Source organism: Hyla sarda, chromosome 2 (genome assembly GCF_029499605.1).
Source record: "Hyla sarda isolate aHylSar1 chromosome 2, aHylSar1.hap1, whole genome shotgun sequence".
Taxonomy (NCBI): Eukaryota; Metazoa; Chordata; class Amphibia; order Anura; family Hylidae; genus Hyla; species Hyla sarda.
The window spans coordinates 52427718-52451647 of record NC_079190.1 but is presented as its reverse complement, the minus strand read 5'-3'; the positions used below and the strand labels follow the sequence as shown (position 1 = coordinate 52451647).

The 23930-nt window shown below is 43.6% G+C and overlaps 1 protein-coding gene across 1 annotated transcript in view; it reads right to left on the bottom strand.

The window, feature by feature from the left end:
• Positions 1-23930, bottom strand: part of CDK8 (cyclin dependent kinase 8) — a 91172-nt gene that overhangs the window by 66746 nt on the left and 496 nt on the right. The window contains exon 2 of the mRNA XM_056561794.1: positions 764-839. Within this exon, the coding sequence (XP_056417769.1) occupies positions 764-839 (76 nt within the window). The remainder of the gene's footprint in view (positions 1-763; positions 840-23930) is intronic.

Here is a 23930-nt window from a genome sequence, read left to right as displayed (position 1 = left end):
GGGGTACTCCACTACTTTAAAACTTATCCCCTACCCGCTGGATAGCGGATACATTTCTAATCAAAGGGGTTGAACCACTGATATCTCCAGAGAGCGGAGCCCAATCTCTCCCTGCATATGGTGCAGCATGTCTGCAGGTGCTCCTGTATGTGATCAGGCCCCCTACGCCATGTAAAAGGTTATACTAAACCATTTTTTAACCATAGGTCCTATTAAGTGTACAGTTATTAAGGAGTGCAGTTGCCCAATATAATGTGAATGATGTACTGAAGTCACTGCAGATTTACTGCGAGATTTTTTGCAAATGTATGTTCCATGCATCTGAAGGGATATTCCAAATGAAACGGATTTTATTGTGACCTAACAGCATTTCCTGCTGAGAGTTTGAATAAGAGCGAGCTCCCATTGGATTTTCCCACTCTGTTGCAATATAATTCGCCTGTGTGAACGAGCCCGTCGAGTATTCACAGATGCCTATTTTGCGGCAGATTTTCCAATGGGTAGGGAAATCAGCAGCAGAAAATCTTCAGCAAAAAAAAAAAAAGGCAACAAAATACACACGTGTATTTCAACATTTCTCGTCTATCTCCTGATAAAGAGGAGCAATATTGACACCTGTTCATGATCCCCCACAGATTATAAGATCGGCCTTAACTACAGGACAGAAGGGAAAGGTGTCAGGACAATGAGCAGAACGAGTTTACAAAGCACTAAAGCTGCAGCCCGTAGGGTGATCACATACACAACACAGAATTGTACTTACAGCAATCTCTCTGCATGCAGACATAGAAATTCCAGTACCTTCTATTTGTTTCAGCGCATAATCTCGGTCATCTTTCCTAAGGCAAGGTAAAGATAAGACAGAATTAGAGCCAAGTTTACATATGCTGCCGACAGGTCCGAGCCCATAGCCATACAAAGTGTTCCTTAGAAATATCAAATCTCAACTAGAAACAGCCAAGAGTAATAAACAAGTGCCCATACGCTTAAGTCTAAATTTGGCCAAACCTACAACACTGGAGGCTACAATTTTACTGCATTTTGGGAACTGGCAGGGGTCCCAGCAGTTGGATTCCCATTGACCTGAAAGTTATTTACTATTCACATTTACCATTAAGTAGAAATCAGGGATGTGGAATTCCTATGGCCCGATGCCCGGGATATGCAGTTCCGGGCACTGGGAAGGTGAATACTTCAGGCAAGCAGGGTCGGACTTGAAAGCCCCCGACAAGCACAGCGCCACTGAGAGGGGAGTATGGAGCGGGCCCCTGACTCCTGCCCGCTCCATACTCTACAGCCCCCGGCTGATTTCAGTAGCTGGGGGCCACCGCTAATAGCCAGCATGTGGCTGGCTAATAACCTTTCAGATCAGCTTTGACAGCAGCTACTAAAGGGGTGTGTGTGTGTGTGTGTAAGTGTGTGTGTGTGTGTGTGTGTAAGTGTGTGTGTGTGTAAGTGTGTGTGTGTGTGTGTAAGTGTGTGTGTGTAAGTAAGTGTGTGTGTGTGTGTGTGTGTAAGTGTGTGTGTGTGTAAGTGTGTAAGTGTGTGAGTGTGTAAGAGTGTAAGTGTGTAAGTGTAAGTGTAGCCAGAGGGCTTACCTCTGTCTGCCTGGTGTCCATGCCTCTGTCTGGCTGGTCTAGGCTCTATCAATGGATCACAGAGCACACAGATCAATTGAGTTCAATAGAACTCTTGATCTGCATAAGGAATCTAATCATTCCTCCTAAGAGTCGCCTAAGGGACTAATAAAGTGTATAAAAAATGTTTAATAAATGTTTAAAAAGACACATTAACCCCTTCCATATTAAAAGTTCAAATCACCCCTTTATCCTATATAAAAAAAAAATGTAAATAAACATATTTGGTATTGCTGCGTGCGCAATTGTACGATTAAAATAAAACATTATGTATCCTATACGGTAGACAATTTAAATGTAAAAATTGCAATTTTCATAATATCCCAGAAAAAAAAAAAAAAAAAAAAAGTTTAAAGCGATTTTTAAGTCAGATCAATACCAAAATAGTACTGATTAAAAAAAAAAAAAAGTTGAGGAGTTGAGTCAGACGAAATTTTGGGTACCTGGAGTCAGAGTCAGCAAACAATGCACCGACTCCTACTAAATTTAGATTGGAATGAAAAAAAAAGCAAGTTTAAATGTCCCAATTCACAAAAAGTTATAATTAATGACTTCTCTACTGTAAGAATAAAGACCGATGCATGCAGTGCCTCACATAACCGCAAAACGAACACGTTAAGTGACCGTGAAGAAGCATGCTTTTCATGTGCTTCACTATATGTCACACGGCACGCCCCCTCAATACAAGTCTGGGAGGGGGCGTGGCGGTCATCACGGTCTCCTGCCATAGACTTGCATTAAGGGGCGGGCCATGATGTCACGAGGGGCGGAGCCATGACGTCATGCTGCTCTGTCCCCTGTTTCACCCGTCATTAAGCACAGAGCGAACTCGCTCTGTGTAGTGATGAAAGTGCGGTGCCGCAGCGGCAATCCCGGGGGTGCCCAGCAGCGGGACCCTGGCGATCTGACATCTTATCCCCTATCCTTTGGATAGGCGATAAGATGTCTAGGGGTGGAGTACCTCTTTAAACTTTAAACATGACTATGGGATTCTACTAGGGAAATCTTGTTTTATAATAAGTGCCCCTTCCTGGATCCTCCCACTGCCCTATCTTCAGCAGCAGATCAGCACACAAACTGTTCAATACAGTAGACTGTTGGCTTCCCAGCCAGTAGTCCTGTGGTAATGACATGTATGTTACCTTTCTTTCCTTCAAGGAATGTATAAAATAACTTTGCATATTAATACAGAGGAGTCTGAGTCAGAAGTACAAAAAACTCCGGAGTCGGAACATTTATCTACCGACTCCACAGCCCTGCAGAAAATGGCAATTAGTAAAACATGACAGAAACTATACAAATCTGGACGGCCTACAGTATCAAAATAACATGTTCACTCAATTAAAAAGGTAAATGGCGTAGAAAACCACCAAATTTGCTAAATTATCTTTTTCTATTTAAATTTCACTTCACCAATATTTTTTGTTTGATTTCAGAGCATATACATTATGGAAAAACTAAAAGGTATCATTATAGTAGTTAGTTATGACAATTCTAGGGCGAGGAAGAAAAAAAAAAAATGTGTAAAAGAGAAAATTGTGCATCGTCATGAGGGCCAAGTAGATTTTGCTCCGTTTTAAGCCCTTGGACAAGTAGTTCTTTTTATTAAGTTTTCACACCCCTGAGAAAGGGTACAGAATTCAGCAAGGAAACAAGCCTGTAGACCAGTGTTTCCTGACCTGTGTGCCTCCAGCAGTTGCAAAAACACAACTCCCAGCATGCTGGGAGTAGTATTTTTGCAACTGCTGGAGGCATACAAGTTTTGCAACTGCTGTAGACTTTATCCAAGATCTACCACAATGGTTCCCAACCAGAGTGCCCCCAGCTGTTGCAAAACTATAACACCGACTCAGACTGCAAAAGGATGTCCAGGCATGCTGGGAGTTGTAGTTTTGCAACAGCTGGAGGTACCCTGGTTGGGAAACCTCGATCTACCACCATCTACCAGAGTGCTGCTCTGAAGTACAAAACAGGATATCTATCACTTAGGATAAAAAAAAACAAAAAAAAAAACAGGTTGAGTAACATTATAGAATTAATCTACAAAAAACGTTGAATTATTTTGCACATTATGTAAGTCAACCCTGTCAACCCTAGATTTTAAGACTGAAGAACTTTAAGATATAACTCCAGCTATAAGACATTGGTTAGGCCAGCAAGGAATTCCTATTTGTAATTCTAAGATATAATGTATGGTGAGTGGCAGTGCTGTGGCTCCATGCCCGGCCAGTACTTTCTATGGCCGCCCCGTATGTTTTCCGGTGTCACCTTCAAGTACATCAGTAAATAAAAAAGTTCTGATAATATAATTTAACAAACACTATATTGAAGAAAAGTGGGTGGGGCAATGCATTTCCGGTTTCAGTTTTCGGCCAAGCACAGCCAAAATTTTTGGTCTCTGCCCCAAATTTCTGTTTCGGTGCATATATCACACACTATACATGAAGAAATAAAACATTAACATAACCCTGTAAACATAATAAAAGCCTTTATCTAGAGTCCAGGTTTTGGTGACCCTTACATCTCCTAAATTATTTATGGCTCTTTATGGGAGCGGGACATAAAAGTGAACGAGGTCATATTCAGATATATTACCCATTGTGCCACTGCTGTGTATGTAAACCCTGTAAACATAATCCTGGCCTCTTGTACAGCTGGACAGGGAGGTATCAGCCTTCAAGGCATGGTCAGCAAGAAAGCAAAGTCTACTGGTCAGCGTTCTTGGAAACCATTGGAGTCATGTCAAGTTTTAATTGTTAGTACTAAAATAGACCCAGATGGCAGATCATTGGGTTATGTCACTAGTGTGTGACCTCACGGACCTCCAGCAATCCCTCCCTACAAGAGCTGCAGCTCCAGTTATCAGCCCAATAGAGGAACAAACCAGCTAAGTGTCACAACTGGTACCATAACCTAATCCTATTCATATGAACCAGGTCAGAAATATCCCAATGTGGGGTCCACAAGATCAGTCCCTAACATATACAAGACCAGATCCCCACATCCATAACAACATGTTTGTTCCTGCCCTAAGGTTATAGTGATCATTTGACATCCTAGCACATACAACCCCAATTATGTCATTTTGGTACTGATGTTAGCCACTCTAAGGCCACATTCACACCTGTATAAATAAAATTCACATACCCAATACAGTTCGTTGTGTATTTTTAAGCGTACCTGTCATAGTGCAAAAAAAAAAAGAAAAAAAAGTTACTCAGGACCCAATCCTGATCATGTGCATATAATTTTTGTGTCTCTGACCTATATATCCAGAGATATAAGCATTTATCTGCTGGTGAGTTACTTTTTCATTGTGCAGGCTGGAGGGGGCGTGTCAATCTGTCTCCCTCACAGGAGCAAGCCTGGGCAGTCAGCCAATCAGTACTCTCTACTCTGTAACCCTTTCCTCTCTGGTTTTATGCTGTGTCATGTGTCAGAGGAAGATACTTGGAGCTTGCCTGCAGTAATCAGAAGACATTATGGTGAATTCATAACAGGATAAAATGTATAAATATAAGAATAGATCTTTATAAAATTAGTGAAAGGATTTTTTTTTTAGATAAAAGTACAGCATTTTTATGAATACATGTTCTATCTGTTTTATCTTCTAGTAAAGCTGGATGCTAATCAGCATAGCTGTCACTATGCGTCTCATTTATCTTTCACAGACTCCTGAATGTCTGATCAACTTCTTTGTCATTCAGGAGTCTGAGAAAGCTTTGACTATTTCAGCATGCTGGGAGTTGTAGTTTAGTAACAACTGAAGCTGCAATGTTTGTAAATAACTGTGTTAGAGCAGTGTTGCCTCCAGCTGTTGTAAAACTACAGCTCCCAGCATGTCCACACATCCTTTATCTGTAGTTTTGCATACACAATAGAAATCTCCTATACTGGATACCGGTATGCTTTATGGCCGGTATCCAGTATGCTGTAAAATCTAGAATAGTCTGTCTGGCTAAAAGACAGGCGACCCCTAGTGGTGGCTATTTTGAGCTTTAATTTCAGGTGAAAATTTCATTTTTTTTTTTAACAGGTGTATATTGTGAAATGTCATATTATAATGAGTCCTGCAACATATAAAAAGTTTTTAACAATGACAGTGTCTCTTTAAGTTGTCAGCTGATCATCCGAATTGGTTTCAACTTTGTTGCTGTTTTCGGTAAGATTGCCAAATTTTAAAAAACACAAGCCCATGTTCTATATATTTTTTTTTTTAACCCACTGACTTCTAAGGAATAAAAGACATCTTCATCCAGCAAATTGATGTGAAAAAATTCTGCCTTAAAATCCGCACAGAATCATGTGAAAACCTGAGTAAATTCTAATGGGAGAATCCATGCAGAAAGATACCAATAATGTACATATCCCCTTTTTCTCCCATGCTGAAAAATTTAAAAATGTAGTTTTTGAAACCCATACAGGATTTCTGTCAAATGCGGCATTTCCCATAGTCTTCAATGACAGCTAGTACAAAACCTTAATTTTGGTGCGGAATCTGGTATGGATCCTTTCGCATCCAAATCTGTGCATATTTCAGCATGTTAACAGGCCCTAAAACTGTATTGACATGGATATGTTGAAATATGCACCACATTTAAAAAAAAAATAAAAATTAAATAAAGCTGCCAGAGCAGAGATGCCAGATGGCAAAGAATTTAAAATTATAATTTTTTGTTTGTTTTTAAATATATACCCAGGAGTACCCCTTTAAAGGGGTACTCCGCCCCTAGACATCTTATCCCCTATCCAAAGGATAGGGGATAAGATGTCAGATCGCCGGGGTCACGCTGCTGCAGCACCCCGCTATCATTACTGCGCAGAGCGAGATCGCTCTGCACGTAATCACGGGCAATACAGGGGCCGGAGCATCGTTACGTCACTGTATCGCCTGTCATTACGCACAGAGCCCCGGCCCCTGTATCGCCTGTCATTACGCACAGAGCAAACTCGCTCTGTGCAGTAATGATGGCGGGGTGCCGCAGCGGCGATCCCCGGGGTCCCCAGCAGCGGGACCGTGGCGATCTAACATCTTATCCCCTATCCTTTGGATAGGGGATAAGATGCCAGGGACGGAGTACCCCTTTAATGGATTCAACTTGTAATACCTTGAAGATTTTGGCCTCTCACAGAAGTTGTCACTCTAATAATAAAGACTGCAGTCATAACTTATCAGCTCTGCACATGCAACCCTACAAGTCTAACCGCAACGTCAGCCCTGACAGCGACAGAAGGAAAGGGCCGAATCAACATGCTATACTGTAAGCCAGGATATCGTTATATTCAATGTAAAAAATAGCAGTACAGAACTAATACACCATGACACTGGAGGTCTGTGCACAATGCTGTAGAAGAAGCACATGGTGGGTACAACTACTAAGAGTCTACTAGATCAGTCACTAAGCTACAGAGGCTCTGACATCTATTTACATACAATGGAATGAGAACTAAGCCCTGGAGAATAAGATTTGCTTCTGCAATTTGAAGAGTTCATATAAAAAGTGCAACAAAACACCCAAAAATGCACACAAAAAAAATAAAGAAAAATAAAAAAAAAAATTCTTAAGAGCGCAGAAAAAAGTGCCGAGACTGACTCATTACAACTAAACATAAAAATAAATATAGAAGAAATCTTCCGTCTTCCATGAACGCCATGCCCCCACCTACTCCACATTCTGACTTCTAGACAAATGGCTGCAGCAGGAGCCTCTCCCCTTTGCCCTGTCTGCAGAAGAAGGAAGACATTGTTTTGCTGCAACCCCTAGGCAAAACCACTCCCCCAGCATGAAATGGACCAGATAAACTAAAAAATGATCCTCCATGTTCTCTGCAAGATTTCTACAAGTCTGTTTGGCAGTATTCAGGATTTTACTGCATGTTTCTGGCAACAAAAAATCATCATGGATGCGTTTCTCTAGTAATTTATTGATTTTTAAATGTAGTGTCCCTATAAATACAGAGGTGCAAATCTAAAATTCGGCCATGTTCACACAGGAAAAATCTTGATGTATGTATCTGCATAATGTTCTGCTAGTTATCTGACAAACACTGACCATAGAAAGCTCATCAGAAGCAAACACAGACTTGGCATAAACAGAAAGGAGACCATCTAAGGCCCCGTTCACACTACATAACGGATTAAAACGGCTATTAGATAAATCCCATAGACTATAATGGGATTTTCTAACGGCCGTATAGGATTTTGTAACTGCCGATTTTCTGATGGAACTTCGAAAATGGAGTTATTATATAGTGTCAAAGGCCTAAGGATGTACCAAATTTATCACGGAGGTCTATAGTGTTTGAAGTTCCAGCCGTAAACATGTGACACTACAATTTATCAAACCTATTTTAAGCCATTTTTTGCATTTGGGGCATTTTTTCAGCAAAAGTTATAGCCCAAAATGAATAACTAAGGTCTGGTGATCCGACCGAAACGCGGTACTATTCTCCTGTCCTGTGCGTTGGATTATTTATATTACAATAAAGCTGAAAGTTCAAAAGAGAAGCTGCCGTGCTGGAAATTCTTGTTTACAGCCCAAAATGAATGTTAGCAAATTGTACAGAACATAAATGAGCCAATATTTCATTTACCAACATTTAGCCCATAGATTTAATAGATTGCACTGAAAAAAAAAATTTTTTTTTTAAATGCAAAAAAAAAATTTTTCTCAAACAAAAATAATGGGCCAAAAGGTGTACTTTATAGCCTTAGACAAGTCTAGCTTTTTCATACAAACTTAAAATCAGCTTAAAAAAGCTATGCCTAAAATTTGGTGTACTTTTGACTATGCCAGTTCCATTAATGGGAACCTGTCATCATTGTCACCCACACTAACCTGTTGGTACAGACTTGTAGCGCCGATGACACTGATGACCATTATACTTGCCTATCCCCGATCTGTAGCCCCGTTCGTCCATCATCCTCCTTTTTCGGGAGGCAGGTTTGGTGCACGAGTGGCGCACCAGGACCACGCTTAGGTCATTGCTGCCACGTCCTCAAGCCTCTTCATAACTGGGACCAGTGAGGACCCAGCAGTGGTGATGTCAGAGTGTTACTGAAGTACCTACCACCCATGCACCAAGCCTGCTGCCAGAATAAGGAGGATGACGGGCCGACAGTGGCACAGATCGGGGGTAGCCAAGTATTAGCAGTGTCACCTGTACTATAAGCCTGTACCAACAGCTTAGTGCGGGTGACACTGATGGCAAATTCCTTTAAGCTAAGCCCAGTTTTAAAGAGAGTTGCAATGTTGGCATAGGGAAAATTTACCAAAATTGAGGGGTTTCACACACCCTTTAAGTAAACTTCAGCCCCCTCAACCAGTGTACGATCGCACTGGATATACCAAGAGATGTATACCTCTAGATAAGTCCATGCGCACAAGTGGCAACTGCAGAAATCTACACCAGCTCCGAGCTAGCATGGACTTCAGGTACAATTTTCATTTGCTACCACATTCTCTTGTAAATTCGGCACAGTAGGGCAGATGCGGCACCTTAGCACGAAACCACATCTACTTGGTCAGCATGGCAAAAAGTTGCTAGGGGCCCCCATACCATCCAGAACATAATCCTGACCTGCTGCAGCATAATCCTTGTCCCAGCTAAAGCACAGGCATGGACAAATGGGGGAGATTTATGAAGACCTTTCCAGAGGATAAGTTTCTGAGTTGCCCATAGCAACCAATCAGATTTCTTTAATTTCTCAGAGGGCTTTTCAAAAATAAAAGAAGCGATCTGATTGTTTGCTATGGGCAACTAAGCAACTTTTACTCTGGACAGGTTTTGATAAATCACCCCCAAAGTCAAGTAAGTAATGGCGGGACTAGAACTCCTCTGTGCTTACTCCTGTCCTATCAGGGGGTTACAGAGTAGCCTGCAGTGAATTGATGAGATCCATCACAGAACAGCAAACTCAGGAGGGAAGTGAATGCATGGTAAGCGAGGGTTGCCTGGATACTTTCCTCAGACACACCCCTTCCTAAGCAGTGGATGTCAGAATGGGTGAGCAGAAAAACCGAGGGACTTGTGAGCCAAATACAAAAGTTAGACACAAAAAAAATAATAATAATTGCACACACAAAGCATCTGCATGACCTACTATAACAAACACAAGCATTTTTGTTCCTGTGATATGACAGGTACGCTTTAAAATAAAAGGTGTCTTTTCAAAAAATAAACTGATCTCTACAGAAGCCGCCCAAATTCTATCCTCTGCCACCTTCATATTCCATAGACTACTGGCAAAAAAAAAAAAAATAACGCTTCACACCAGCTAAGAAAAGGTAGAAAAATACTTCAAAGTCCTGTACAAAAGCGCTAAGATGCAAGACCTCAAACGCTTCCTCTTACGTGATCAAAGTGATCCAGATATACCTAGTGCGGCTGCTATTAAAAGTCATAAAGGAGGGAGGGGGGGGGGGTAGACGTCAGTGCCTCCATAACAGAGGTATGCTTTTATACTTAAGCCTCCTTATTACTAAGACAGAATCTACAGTGATCAGAACAAGAGTCGCACTGCAATACTGAAAAGCTGCGATACGCTGCAGGCGAGACTGTCCTGGATTATTCGCAACCCAGACATCTCTGTCCCACTAACTTCCTGCCCTAAAGATGTCAGACAGATTGGTCTAAAAAGACAGTCTGGAGACACATCCGGCCCAGACTCAACTCAACATTATCTCTCTCAACCAGGGTGCCGCCAGCTGTTGAAAAACTACAACTCCCAGCATGCCCGGACAGCCAAAGGCTGTCCGGCCATGCTGGGAGTTGCAGTTTTTCAACAGCTGGAGGCACCCTGGTTGGGAAACATTGCCCTACATTTATCCAAGCATGTGGCAATGTCACAACAGACTGTAGATGTGAGGTTGATAGCAGCAACTATCCGCATATAATAGATTAGATTAATCTTTATTTGTAGTGTTGCCCACCATAGCAGTGTGCCTAAGAGGGGCCCACAGCAGTCAAATCCCCCTGTATGGCTGTATTCACACGGCACAGTCAAGATCAAAAGCAAAAAGCTACTTTACTGCACCATGTCAAACTATTCTTCCTGTATTTATTTCTGATATAAAAGGCAAAGACAGACGAGCCAGACAAGAAAAGTGACCAGTCAAAAGCCAAGTAGCCCAAGTCAGATGTACAGCCATATGTACACGCACCGGCAACTTTTTTTATTAGGTTCCTAGATTACACATTACTAGTGCTGGGTTGGACTACTTTTTGCCTTCATTCATCGTGGCATACATTCTACGTGGCATCCATTCTACACGGTTCTGGAAACATCTCACAGATTTTGGTCCATATAGACCTGACGACATCACACAGCTCCCCCATATAGACCTGACGACACCACAGTTCCCCCACATTAGGCAATATAGTTCCCCCACATTAGGCAATATAGTTCCCCCACATTAGGCAATATATTTCCCCCACATTAGGCAATATATTTCCCCCACATTAGGCAATATATTTCCCCCACATTAGGCAATATAGTTCCCCCACATTAGGCTGGCAGTATAGTCCCCCAAATTACGTTGGCAGTATGTTCCCCCACAGGCATACAGCCTCCAGCCATAAAGTATGGCTGGAGGCTGTATGCCTGTGTACTGCCCCATTTCAGTGTTCCGACCACCACTCCGGCCATAGCAGGACCGGAGGATCGGTGGTCAGAACACTGAAGGGACGCGCCGCTGGTAAACACTTACCTACTACCAGCGCGCGCGTCCTTGCTTCTCTTCTGCTCCGCGCTCGGTTGCCATGGGCGCACGCATGGAACGTCAGTGACGTCGCTGCGTGCGCCTGCTCCCGCATTTTTAAAGTAAATGCGGGCCGCAGGGACTTCAGAGGCATCCCTGTGTTCCGAAAGCATCTTTCGGAACACAGGGATGTCCTAAGGCAAAAACACCCGGCGGGCCGGGTAAACGCGCTCCGCGGGCCACATGTGGCCCGCGGGCCGTAGTTTGAGGACCCCTGATTTAGACCAATGGTTACCCCTCAAAAAGCCTCCGCAGTCTTAGGGTGCGTTCACACTAGTGCTGGGCTATATGACCAAAAATGAGTATTACGGTATTTTTCTAAAGTATCACGGTATTTTTTTTTTTTACATTGAGGTGGCGTAGCGGAACTAAATGATCTGAACACTGGGGCAGCGGAGTACCCTTTTAAATAGATGTAACAAACAACCCTACAGCCTCCAGCTGTTGCAAAACTACAACTCCCAGCATGTTGGACTATATAGTAGTGTATAGGTCAGTGTTTCCCAACTAGGGGTGCCTCCAGCTGTTGCAAAACTACTACTCCCAGCATGCCCGGACAGCCGTTGGCTATCTGGGCATGCTGGGAGTTGTAGTTCTGCAACAGCTGGAGGGCCTACTGTAGGTATAGTATATTATACAGACCCCTGTCCATCCCAGACCATTGTCCATCCCAGAACCCTAACTCACCTTCCCTGTTGCTGCAGGGACCGTCCGGGGAAGGCGAGTCGGGCCATCCATCCTTCCTGTAGTGTCCGGCGGCATTCCGGGTGGAGGGTGAACTGGTCCGGGCTGTCCTTCTCCGGGGGTCCTCTTCTCCACTCCGGGCAGGCTCCGGCATAGTAATGCTGCATAGACGCACGTACGTAGAGGCGTCTATGTAGCGTACTAGGCTGGAGCCTGCCCGGAGTGGAGAAGAGGACCCCCGGAGAAGAAGGACAGCCCAGACCGGTTCACCCTCCACCCGGAATGCCGCCAGACACTGCAGGAAGGATGGATGGCCCGGACCAACCCCATTACGGCTAAGTTTAATTTTTTTTATTGACTCGGAGGGTGGGGGAGGGGCCCGACCGGTATAGCAGTATGGGCAAAAATCCATACAGAGTGAGGAAAAAAAAAAAAAAAAAGGTATCCGGTTCATACCGGTATACCGCCCAGCACTAGTTCACACGGCCGTTTGCCCCCGTTCCGTTTAAAAAAAAATATATATATATATTATATATATATATATATATATAAAGAAACGGCTGATCAAAAGGGTATCCGTTTTGAAGCGTTTGTAACCGTTTTTAATCTTTTTTTTTTTTTATGAAAAAAAAATCAGCCACCTACAGACTCCTGCAGCCAGGACTAGTACTACTCCCATCATGGAACAGACTTGTTTCCATGGTGGGAGTAGTAGTTCATGGCTGCTCGAGTCTGCCAGCGGCTGGTGAGGCTACATTAGTGCTTGTACTACTACCCCCATCATGGATCAGACTGTTCCATGATGATTGTTGTAGTACAGGGGCTGAGGGATTGATCGCACCGGGTCTCACTTCTGAGACCCCATCAGAAGTTATTAAGCAGGGGAGCTGGCGGCATGGTCTGCAACCCTGCCATCACCCATGTATTTTACTTTCATTTCCCCTGCGTGGAGCTCTGAATGGCCTGTACCGAGGAGCCAATCAGGGCTCCCTGCAGGGATTTTAAAAATGGACAATGTATATTAAAAGCACTGTGGGGGGGGGGGCAAGATATATAGAGCTATATATCTAGCCCCCCAGCGCATTTATAAAGATATAACCCCCGCCAGCGCAAAAATATATACCCCCGCAGTATATTTTTTATATAATATAATATACTGCGGGGGTATATATTTTTGCGCTGGCGGGGGTTACATCTTTATAAAAGCACTGTGGGGGGCTAGATATATAGCGCTATATATCTTGCCCCCTACAGTGCTTTTAATATACATTGTCCATTTTAAAAATCCCTGCAGGGATCCCCGATTGGCTCCTCGGTACGGGCCATTCAGAGCTCCCTGTGGGGAATTAAAAAAGTTAAATACAGTACATGTATCGGATCGGGTCTTAGAAGTGAGACCCGGTGCAATCAATCCTTCAGCCCCTGTACTACTACCCCCATCATGGAACAGACTTGTTTCCATGATGAGTGTAAAAGTAGTCCCACAACACTGTAGGAGTCTGCTGATGTCACCTCTTCTGAGCATGCTCAGATGTAATTACTGATATTTTAAACCCGGGTGCAATCGGATGACAAAGGTTCATCCGCTTGCCATAGACTTCAATGTTAAAATTTATGATGTCTGTGTTTTCTTCCGTTTTTTCACGGAAGAAAAAATACTGCATGTGCCTTTTTTTCTTCCATGAAAAAAACGGAAATGAGTGCAAACGGGTGCACAGGTATGTAAACGGATTTAACAAAAAATCCCATTGACATGAATGGGATTTTTTTTTTTATCCGCTTACAATCTGCAAAAACGGAGCTGAAACAGGGATAAAAAAAATGGGGGCAAACGGCCGTGTGAATGCACCCTTACACCTACATAACATTTTTGCACTGTGTGACCCTTTTTTTTTTTCCACCCGGCAGCAGTGGTTTGTGGACAATTCGTTAGGTAGGGGTATGGATGGCAAAACCTTATTTCTAGGGCAAATAAAAAACATTGGCTCTAGAGACCCCTGTTCCATCCTGTCTTGGCATACATTAACTACCCATTGCAGTGTTTCTCAAACAGTGTGGCTCCAGCCATTGCAAAACTACAACTCCCAGCATGCCTGGACAGCCTTTGGCTGGAGGCGCCCTGGATGGCAAACACTGACCCATCTAGTACCAGCCATGTCCTGTCAGCTGTAACCTTGTCCGTCACAACTGGAGCTTGTTGCTAAAATGACAACAGATAAAGATCCTGATCATGTGTATACACAATAGAGAGCTTAACCCCTTAAGGAACAAGCCCATTTTCACCTTAAGGACCAGGCCAATTTTATTTTTGAGTTTTCATTTTTTCCTCCTCGCCTTCTAAAATCCATAACTTTTTAATATTTTTTTTATATATCTACAGACCCATATAAGGGCTTGTTTTTTGCGTGACAATTGTACTTTGCAATGACACCTTATTTTTCCATAAAGTGTACGGCGAACTCAAAAACATTTTTTTTTAAAAGGAGGAAATTTAAATGAATCACAATTTTGCAAATTTTGTAGGCTCATACGGTTACAGAGATACCCTATTTATTATGTAGGTTGTATTTTACTACATGCACCAAAATTAGTATGTTAAAAATGGTCACTGACCCCCTATAATTTTTTTTTTCCACATAGGGGGATATAGGAGGGCTTATTTTTTGCGCCATGCTCTGTAGTTTTTATCAGTACCATTTGTTTTGATCGCTTTTTATTAATATTTATATGGTATGTGAAGTGGGCAAAAATTCACAATTTTGGACTGGTATTTTTTTTACGTGTACACCATCGACCGTGCGGTTTAGATAACCTTACATTTTAATAGTTCGGACATTTACGCACGCGGCAGTACCACATGATTATTTTTATTACATTATTTTATTTAAAAAATAGGAAAAGGGGGGTGATTTATCCCCCTTAGGAGGCTATACCCCATGCAATCTTTTGATTGCATACACTGTTCAATGCTATGCCATAGCATAACATTGATCAGTGTTACCGATGCTGAGCAGGCTTGGAGCAGTAGATCGCCGATCGGATGACGAGGAGGCAGGGGAGGACCCTCCTCGTACAGTAAGCTGATCGCCACAGATTCACGATAATTCCGATCAGCTCCACTGAGCTGCCGGGATAGTTTTACTTTCAGTTTAGACGCCACAATCAACTTTGATCATGCCGTCTAAAGGGTTAATGCCGGGCATCTGCCCGATCGGCGGTGCCCGGCATTAGATGTGGGTCCTGGATGCCCGTAGCAACCGGGACCCACGGGGTTTAACCTGTTCTCCACTCGTGAGAATGGTTTAAACCCCATTAGCGGGATCAGGGCGTACAGGTATGCCCGAGTCCTTTAAGGTCTCGGGAACGGGGTGTACTTGTATGCCCTGCATCCTTAAGGGGTAAATCAACTGGTTCCAGAAAGTTAAACAGATTTGTAAATTACTTCAATTAAGGAATCTTAATCCTTCCAGTACTTATCAGCTACTGTATGCTCCAGAGAAAGTTGGCTTGTTCTTTTCATTCTGACCACAGTGCTCTCTGCTGACACCTCTGTCCATGTCAGGAACTGTCCAGAGCAGGAGCAAATCCCTATAGCAAACCTCTCCTGCACCGGACAGTTCCTGACATGGACAGAGGTGTCAGCAGAGAGCACTGTAGTCAGACAGAAAAGAACTATAACTTCCTCTGTAGTATACAGCAGCTGATAAGTACTGGAAGGATTAAAGGAAAACTGTCAGCTTGCTCCCCCCATACTTTGGCCACAGCGCCACCCAGCTCATCAATATTCCTCCCCTCCCTCCGCCTCTCCATTACAGAGTGGGGAGAAGAGGGAGAGGCAGATGGAGGGGAGGAATATTGAGCTGGGCGGCGCTGCGGCCAAAAACGCTGACGTCAGAATGCCAGTTAGCCTGGCCAGTGCAAGTTAGCACCTAATTTGAATATACCGAAAACAAAAGATTAGGGCCGAACGGCGGGGTGGATCCGGGCACGGTAAGCATCAAACTGATAAGCGTCCCCCGCACTACCAGCCAGTAGCGCTGGTTAGTGCGGGGGGGGGAAGCAAGCTGACAGTTTTCCTTTAAAAATGTTAAATCGAAGTAATTTACAACTTTCTGGAACCAGTTGACTAAAAAAAAAATTTAAAAATACATTTGTAAGAGTACCCCTTTAAGGATTGGACAATGCCTTTAAGAGTACACAGTGAGTTCTGTCAGAAGCAACACAACCTGAAAAACCAGAAGTGACAGAATTTAGTAGGTGTAGATGGACTGATCTTTCAACAACATCAGTCCATCTACAATGGGTCAGACCAGGCATATATTATAGAAATGTTCTCAAAGGGCAGAACGAAATTCACATGCCCAAGTGTCATCACATACCGCGTTTCCCCGAAAATAAGACATACCCATAAAGTAAGCCATACCAGGAGTTCTATGCATTTGCTCTACCCTCGAAAACAAGCCAAGGCGGTAGGTGTGGCTTATTGAAGGTAATGAAGACATCCAGCCCTTCATCTGCCCCATCTTGAAACAGTAACGGATCTTAAAAGCAAAGTAACTAACATTGTGGACACTGTTCTGCTCAATTTGTGTCAGGACAATGTGGCCCCTAGACTACAACTCCCATCATACCAAGACAGCTGTCATTACATCGTGGGAGTTGTAGTTTTGCAGCAGCCGGAGAACCACAGATTTGGAAACATTGCTATATAAGCTGTCGGGAGCATCATGAGAGTTGTAGTTGTGCAACAGATGGAGGAGATGGCCATCAATGTTGGCACCTCTGAAATTTTTCAAGAAAATCAAGTATTTCTCACAGAAAAGGATTGCGGTAGGGCCTGGCTGTATGAACAAAAACGTGTATCACTTTTTTTTGATGATGGCGGTTCCACGGTATTTAACGGTATCCCCCCATGTGACCTTGGCGCTGTCCCCACATCATGTCACCAGCGTGCGCTCCTCTGCTCATCCTCCTTTGAGTTGTGGGCCACCGGCGCTAGAAATCTGTACTACAAATAACGTTTCCTGGGCTGCAAAAATAAACTTTAACCTGCATACGTTCCCCCGTTGCTCTGCTACCGTCTTCACTGTCCTGCGCTGTGGTCCTCTTGCTGTTTCCTTGGGACGGGAAAGTCACAGAGCCGCCAGCCTATCATCGGCTGGGGCGGGACATCGCTGTGGCCGGTGATAGGCTGAGCCCACTGTCATGTAAGGCACATACATGATAGTGCGCTCAGCCTATCAGCGGCCAAGGCGGGACATGGCTGCGGCCAGTGATAGGCTGACGGCTCTATGACGTTCCCATCCCCAGGACCGCAGCGGAAGGACCACGTCAGAAGTTAACTTTTGTTTTGTTTATTTTTGCAGCGTTACTTCTAGTACAGATTTCTAGCGCCAGCGGCCCGCAACTCGTATGAGGATGAGCAGAGAAGCGCACGCGGGTGACATGATGTGGGAACAGATGTGGGGACAGTGCAGCTGATAATTCATATGATTAGATCCCTGATGTGGGGACAGCGCGCTGCGGCAGATAAGTCACTCATTCGCGGGAAGGCCGGGGGGCGGGGTTTGGTTTGGGAGGAAGGGGCCCAACCGGTATTGGCAAAATTCATATCGTGAGCAAAAAAATAAAAATTTGGTATTCGGTATGAACCGGTATACCGCCCAGCCCTAGATTGCGGTAACACATGTTTTTGCTATACACATGTTTATTCCATTTGTGTATACTGGAACTAAACCAAAATTGGACATAATGTCAACTCCAAAAATGGGCTGGACAAAATTATTGGCACCCTTTCTAAATTATGGAAAAATAAGATTGTTTCAAGCATGTGACGCTCCTTTAAACTCACCTGGTGCAAGTAACAGATGTGGGCAATATAAAAATCACACCTGAAAGCAGATAAAAAGGAGAGAAGTTCACTTAGTCTTTGCATTGTGTGTCTGTGTGTGCCACACTAAGCATGGACAACAGAAAGAGGAGAACAGAACTGTCTGAGGACTTGAGAACCAAAATTGTGGAAAAATAATCTCAAGGTTACAAGTCCATCTCCAGAGATCTAGATTTGCCTTTGTCCACAGTGCGCAACATTATCAAGAAGTTTGCAACCCATGGCACTGTAGCTAATCTCCCTGGGCATGGACGGAAGAGAAAAATCAGACATTTAAATGAAATTAAATGCTATGGCAGGAGACCCAGGAGGACCCCACTGCTGACACAGACATAAAAAAGCAAGACTACATTTTGCCAAAATGAACTTGAGTAAGCCAAAATCCTTCTGGGAAAATGTCTGGTGGACAGATGAGACCAAGATAGAGCTTTTTGGTAAAGCACATCATTCTACTGTTTACCGAAAATGGAATGAGGCCTACAAAGAAAAGAACACCATACCTACAGTGAAATATGGTGGCACTAGGTGGCTTGAATGTGTACAAGGCATCATGAAATCTGAGGATTACCAATGGATTTTGGGTCGCAATGTACAGCCCAATGTCAGAAAGCTGGGTTTGCATCCGAGATCTTGGTCTTTCAGCAGGAAAATGACTCCAAACATATGTCAAAAAGCTCCCAGAAATGGATGGCAACAAAGCGCTGGAGAGTTCTGAAGTGGCAGCAATGAGTCCAGATTTAAATCCCATTGAACACCTGTGAAGAGATCTTAAAATTGCTGTTGGGAAAAGGCACCTTCCAATAAGAGAGACCGGGAGCAGTTTGTAAAGGAAGAGTGGTCCAACATTCCGGCTGAGAGGTGTAAGAAGCTTATTGATGGTCATAGAAAGCCACTGATCTCAGTTATTTTTTCCAAAGGGTGTGCAACCAAATATTAAGTTAAGGGTGCCAATAATTTTGTCCAGACCATTTATGGAGTTTGGTGTGACATTATGTCCAATTTGCTTTTTTTCCCCTTTTTTGGTTTAGTTCCAATACACAGAAAGGGAATAAACATATGCATAGAAAAACATGTGTTACTGCAATCCTTTTCTGTGAAAAATACTTCATTTTCAGGGGTGCCAACATTTACAGAAGTTGTAGTTTTGCAACCGCTGGAGGCGTCCTAGTTGGTAAACACCTGTCTGGGCATGCTGGGAGTTTTAGTTTTGCAACAGATGGAGGCACCCTGGTTGGGAAACACTGCAATGGAGCACTGTAGGCCCCTTTCACACTACAGGTATCAGCCTGCTTTTTTACTGCCGTTATTTTACAATAATGGATGAAAAAAACCTGGATGCGATAACTGGTAACAACGGATGATAACTGATGACCATCATCCGTTATTTTTAATGGTTTTTTTTCTTTAAAAAAAAAAAAAAAAAGCGATGTTGTTCATCCGTTATTACCAGCTACATCCATTTTTTTTAAATCAGGTTTTTAACCCTTTTTTGTAGAGCTGTACTGCACATGCTCAGTACAAAAAACGGATGTTAAAAAACCTGACAATAACTGATAAGGGGTTTAAAAAAAAAAAAAAAAAAAATCCGTTAAGAGTCCTTTCTATAACGCGGGGCCATGTCACCTTTCTCTAACAACGGCCGGGACCCGTGGCTAATAGCGCGCGGCAGTGATCGCGGTGCCGCGCGCTATTAACGCTAAAGTGAAACCATACCGGTTAGCTCAGGGAGCTGTTCGGGACTGTCGCGGTGAAATTGCGGCGTCCCGAACAGCTGTTAGACACGGGGAGGGTCTCCTACCTGCCTCCTGGTGTCCGATCGCCGAATGACTGCTCAGTGCCTGAGATCCAGGCATGAGCAGTCAAGCGGCGGAATCATCGATCACTGCTTTCCTATAAGAAACCATTGATCAATGATAAAGATCAGTGTGTGCAGTGTTATAGGTCCCTATGGGAGCTATAACACTGCAAAAAAAAAAAAAAGTGAAAAAAAATAAAAAAGTGAATAAAGATCATTTAACCCCTCCCCTAATAAAAGTTTGAATCGCCCCCCTTTTCCCATTCAAAATAAACATATATGGCATCGTCGCGTGCGGAAATGTCCGAATTATAAAAATATATTTTGTTAATTAAACCTCACGGTCAATGGCGTACGCGCAAAAAAATTCCAAAGTCCAAAATAGTGTATTTTTGGTCACTTTATATCATGAACAAATTTATAAAAAGTGAACAACAAGTCCGATCAAAACAAAAAGGGTACCGCTAAAAAATGCGCAAAAAATGAGCCCTCATACCGACCCATACGCGGTAAAATAAAAAAGTTATAGGGGTCAGAAGATGACAATTTTAAACGTATACATTTTCCTGCATGAAGTTATGATTTTTTCCATAAGTACGACAAAATCAAACCTATATAAGTAGGGTATCATTTTAATCGTATGGACCTACAGAATAATGATAAGGTGTAATTTTTAACGAAAAATGTACTGCGTAGAAACAGAAGTCCCCAAAAGTTACAAAATGGCGTTTTTTTTATTTTTTATTTTGTCGCACAATGATTTTTTTCCCCGTTTCGCCATAGATTTTTGGGTAAAATGACTAATGTCACTGCAAAGTAGAATTGGTGGCGCAAAAAATAAGCCATAATATGGATTTTTTGGTGCAAAATTGAAAGGGTTATGATTTTTTTTAAAGGTAAGGAGGAAAAAACGAAAGTGCAAAAAAGGAAAACCCCCTGGTCCTTAAGGGGTTAAACATCCGGCTCCCATAGACTTCAATGTTAAAGGGGTACTCCGGTGCTTACACATCTTATCCCCTATCCAAAGGATAGGGGATAAGATGCCTGATCGCGGAAGTCCCGCAGCTGGGGACGCCCGCGATCATGCACGCGGCATCCCATTTGTAATCAGTTCCCAGAGCGTGTTCGCTCCGGGTCCAATCACGCTCGACCACAGGGCCGGCGGCGTGTGACGCCCCGCCCCAGTGTGACGTCACGCTCCGCCCCTCAATGCAAGCAACGTTTTTGCCTACGGTCGGGAAACTGCATACGACCGAAAAAGCAGCCGACCTGAGGCTGCGGTTCACTCCGGTCGGCTCATAGACATACATTAAATACGGTTCCCCTATACGGCTGAGTGCGGCCGACGAGATTAGGCCCCGCCCCCCTCCTCCCAGCCGTATACGGGAACCGTAGTTACAAAACGTAGTGTGAACCCAGCCTAAGGTTATCAGTATCCATAAGATAAGGTATAAACAAACTGACCAGTGGGGAACTGACCCCTGGGACCCCTCACAATCTGTACATCGGAGGGACACCCCTGTTTGTGATCAATGGGGGTCCCAGCAGTCAGACCCCTACATATAGATAGTTATAGCCCATACTGGGAATTGGGGATCAAGTTAGGAGATGGGAAAAGCCCTTTAGGTTTCCCACTAGATATTTATTCTATGGGTAACAGAACAAAATCCGGGTGATCGGCGCAATCCGTTTGACGTGCATAAATTCAAGGTATACTGGTTAAAAGTCCAAAGGTTCTTTTATTTACTTATGTCAGACGCATTTCGAGGTTTCATACCTCTTTTTCAATGACTACAGCAGTAACTAGCAGTCATTGAAAAAGAGGTATGAAACCTCGAAACGCGTCTGACATAAGCAAATAAAAGGACTTTTAACCAGTATACCTTGAATTCATGCACGTCAAACGGATTGAGACGATCACCCGGATTTTTTCTACTACCCATCGAGTTTACCTATCGAGTGCGAAGAGGATCCACTCAAAATACCTGGACGGCTGCACCGTTATCCTGATACTTCCTAATATATCTAAAGGCTCTTAAGGTTGCTGTGTGCCAAACACAACCTTGCAAGGTGAGTGGTTCACTTACACGACTCACCTGTAGTATCAACAGTATCAAACATACTGCCCAATGAGAAGCTCTGTCTTGTGTTTTTCCCCCCACTATAGTATCACTAGATATTTATAGGATCCCCTTGGGCAAGCAATCCGATCTGCCAGCATTGAGCAGATTGATATGGATATAATACAGTGTTTCCCAACCAGAGTGCCTCCAGATGTTGCAAAACTACAACTCCCAGCATGCCTGGACAGCCTTTGGCTGTCCAGGCATGCTGCGAGTTGTAGTTTTGCAACACCTGGAGGCACCCTGGTTGGGAAACACGAATATAATGATTCAGTATACTGTAAAGTATATTTTATTTCTGCTCAAGGGTCCAGTGGGCGGTTCTTATCAGTAACTGACACTTGACAGCATGCTCTGAAAGCCATCCACTGTAGGGGTATGCTGGGAATTATAGTTGTGCAACAGCTGGGAAGCTGCAAGTTGTTGATTTAGGTCTTTAGTATAGGGAGGCAGTTACACCCCCCTATATACACCAGCTATAGGCAGAGTATATAGCCAGCAACATGTGCAGTATAGGGAGTCATTGTTACACCCAGTTATATGCCCCCTATAGACAGGATATATAGCCAGTAGTATAAGGTTATAGAACCTGATCCATGAGCAGTACAGGAAGGTATTGTTACATAACATAATATGCCCCCTATAGGCAGAGTATAGAGTCAGCACCATGAGCAGTATAAGGAGGCATTGCTACATAATATGCCCCCTATAGGCAGAGTATAGAGTCAGCACCATGAGCAGTATAACGAGGCATTGCTACACAATATGCCTCCTATAGGCAGAGTATAGAGTCAGCCAGTGCCCTTCCAGTTGTTGCAAAACTACAACTCCCAGCATGCCCAGACAGCCTCAGCACCATGAGCAGTATAATGAGGCATTGTTACACAAATAATAATATGCCCCCTACAGGCAGAGTAGAGAGTCAACCCCATGAGCAGTACAGTGGACCCTCAAGTTACAATATTAATTGGTTCCGGGACGACCATTGTATGTTGAAACCATTGTATGTTGAGACCATAACTCCATGGAAACCTGGTAATTGGTTCTGAAGACCCAAAATGTCATCCAAAAATAGGAAAAAGTGAGGATTAAAGAAAAATAAGTAGATTAATATAGATAAAGCAAATCCTTACATGTAAGGGTATGTTCACACTACAGAGTGTGAACAGAGTCTCCGCTCTCAGAATTCAGCGAGCGGCAGGACCGCGCGGCACTGAGCAGTCACCATTGACGGCTATGCAGTGTTCGCGAACTTCCGCCCAAAGAACGAACATGTTCTTTCTTTGCGCGGAACAATTTCAGTGGCAGAATTGTCTGCCGCTGAAATTCTTCAGTGTGAACGGGTCTCGCGGAAACCCATTCACACTGATGGTACTGTTCACTGCGCAGACCTTTACTCGCGGAATTCCATGGGGATTCCACAGTGTGAACATACCCTAAAAGTAAGAAAGATCTGCTGGGAGCTGTAAATCACTGTTTATGTAGAGGACAGGAGCTTCTTCAGGGTCCTGTACAGTCCACACAGTGTCCTAAAAAAAATGTAAAATGGAGCCGCCCTCACCTGGCGTGCAATCCCTGGCACAGGTAATATGTAGTACAGAACATGTGATACCTCCCTGTACTGTAGGGGGCGCTAACAGACACCAGTCAGTGCATACACTTCAGTAATACAGGGGTTTTACCAGTGAATGCCTATTCTGATTGGTCGGTTCTTTCAGCCATTGACACGTTTCACAGATCTGGACTGTCCATACATTGAATGTTGACTCTGGTTTCAAGTTACAGTGGTCCAGAAAAGACCATTGTATGTTGAAACTATTGTATGTTGAGGCCATTGTAAGTTGAGGGATCAGTGTATAAGGAGGCATTGCTACATACCATAATATGCCTCCTACAGGCAGAGTATAGAGTCAGCACCATGAGCAGTATAAGGAGGCATTGTTACACCCTGTAACAGTGTTTCCCAACCAGGGTGCCTCCAGATGTTGCAAAACTACAACTCCCAGCATGGGCTGTCCAGGCATGCTGGGAGTTGTAGTT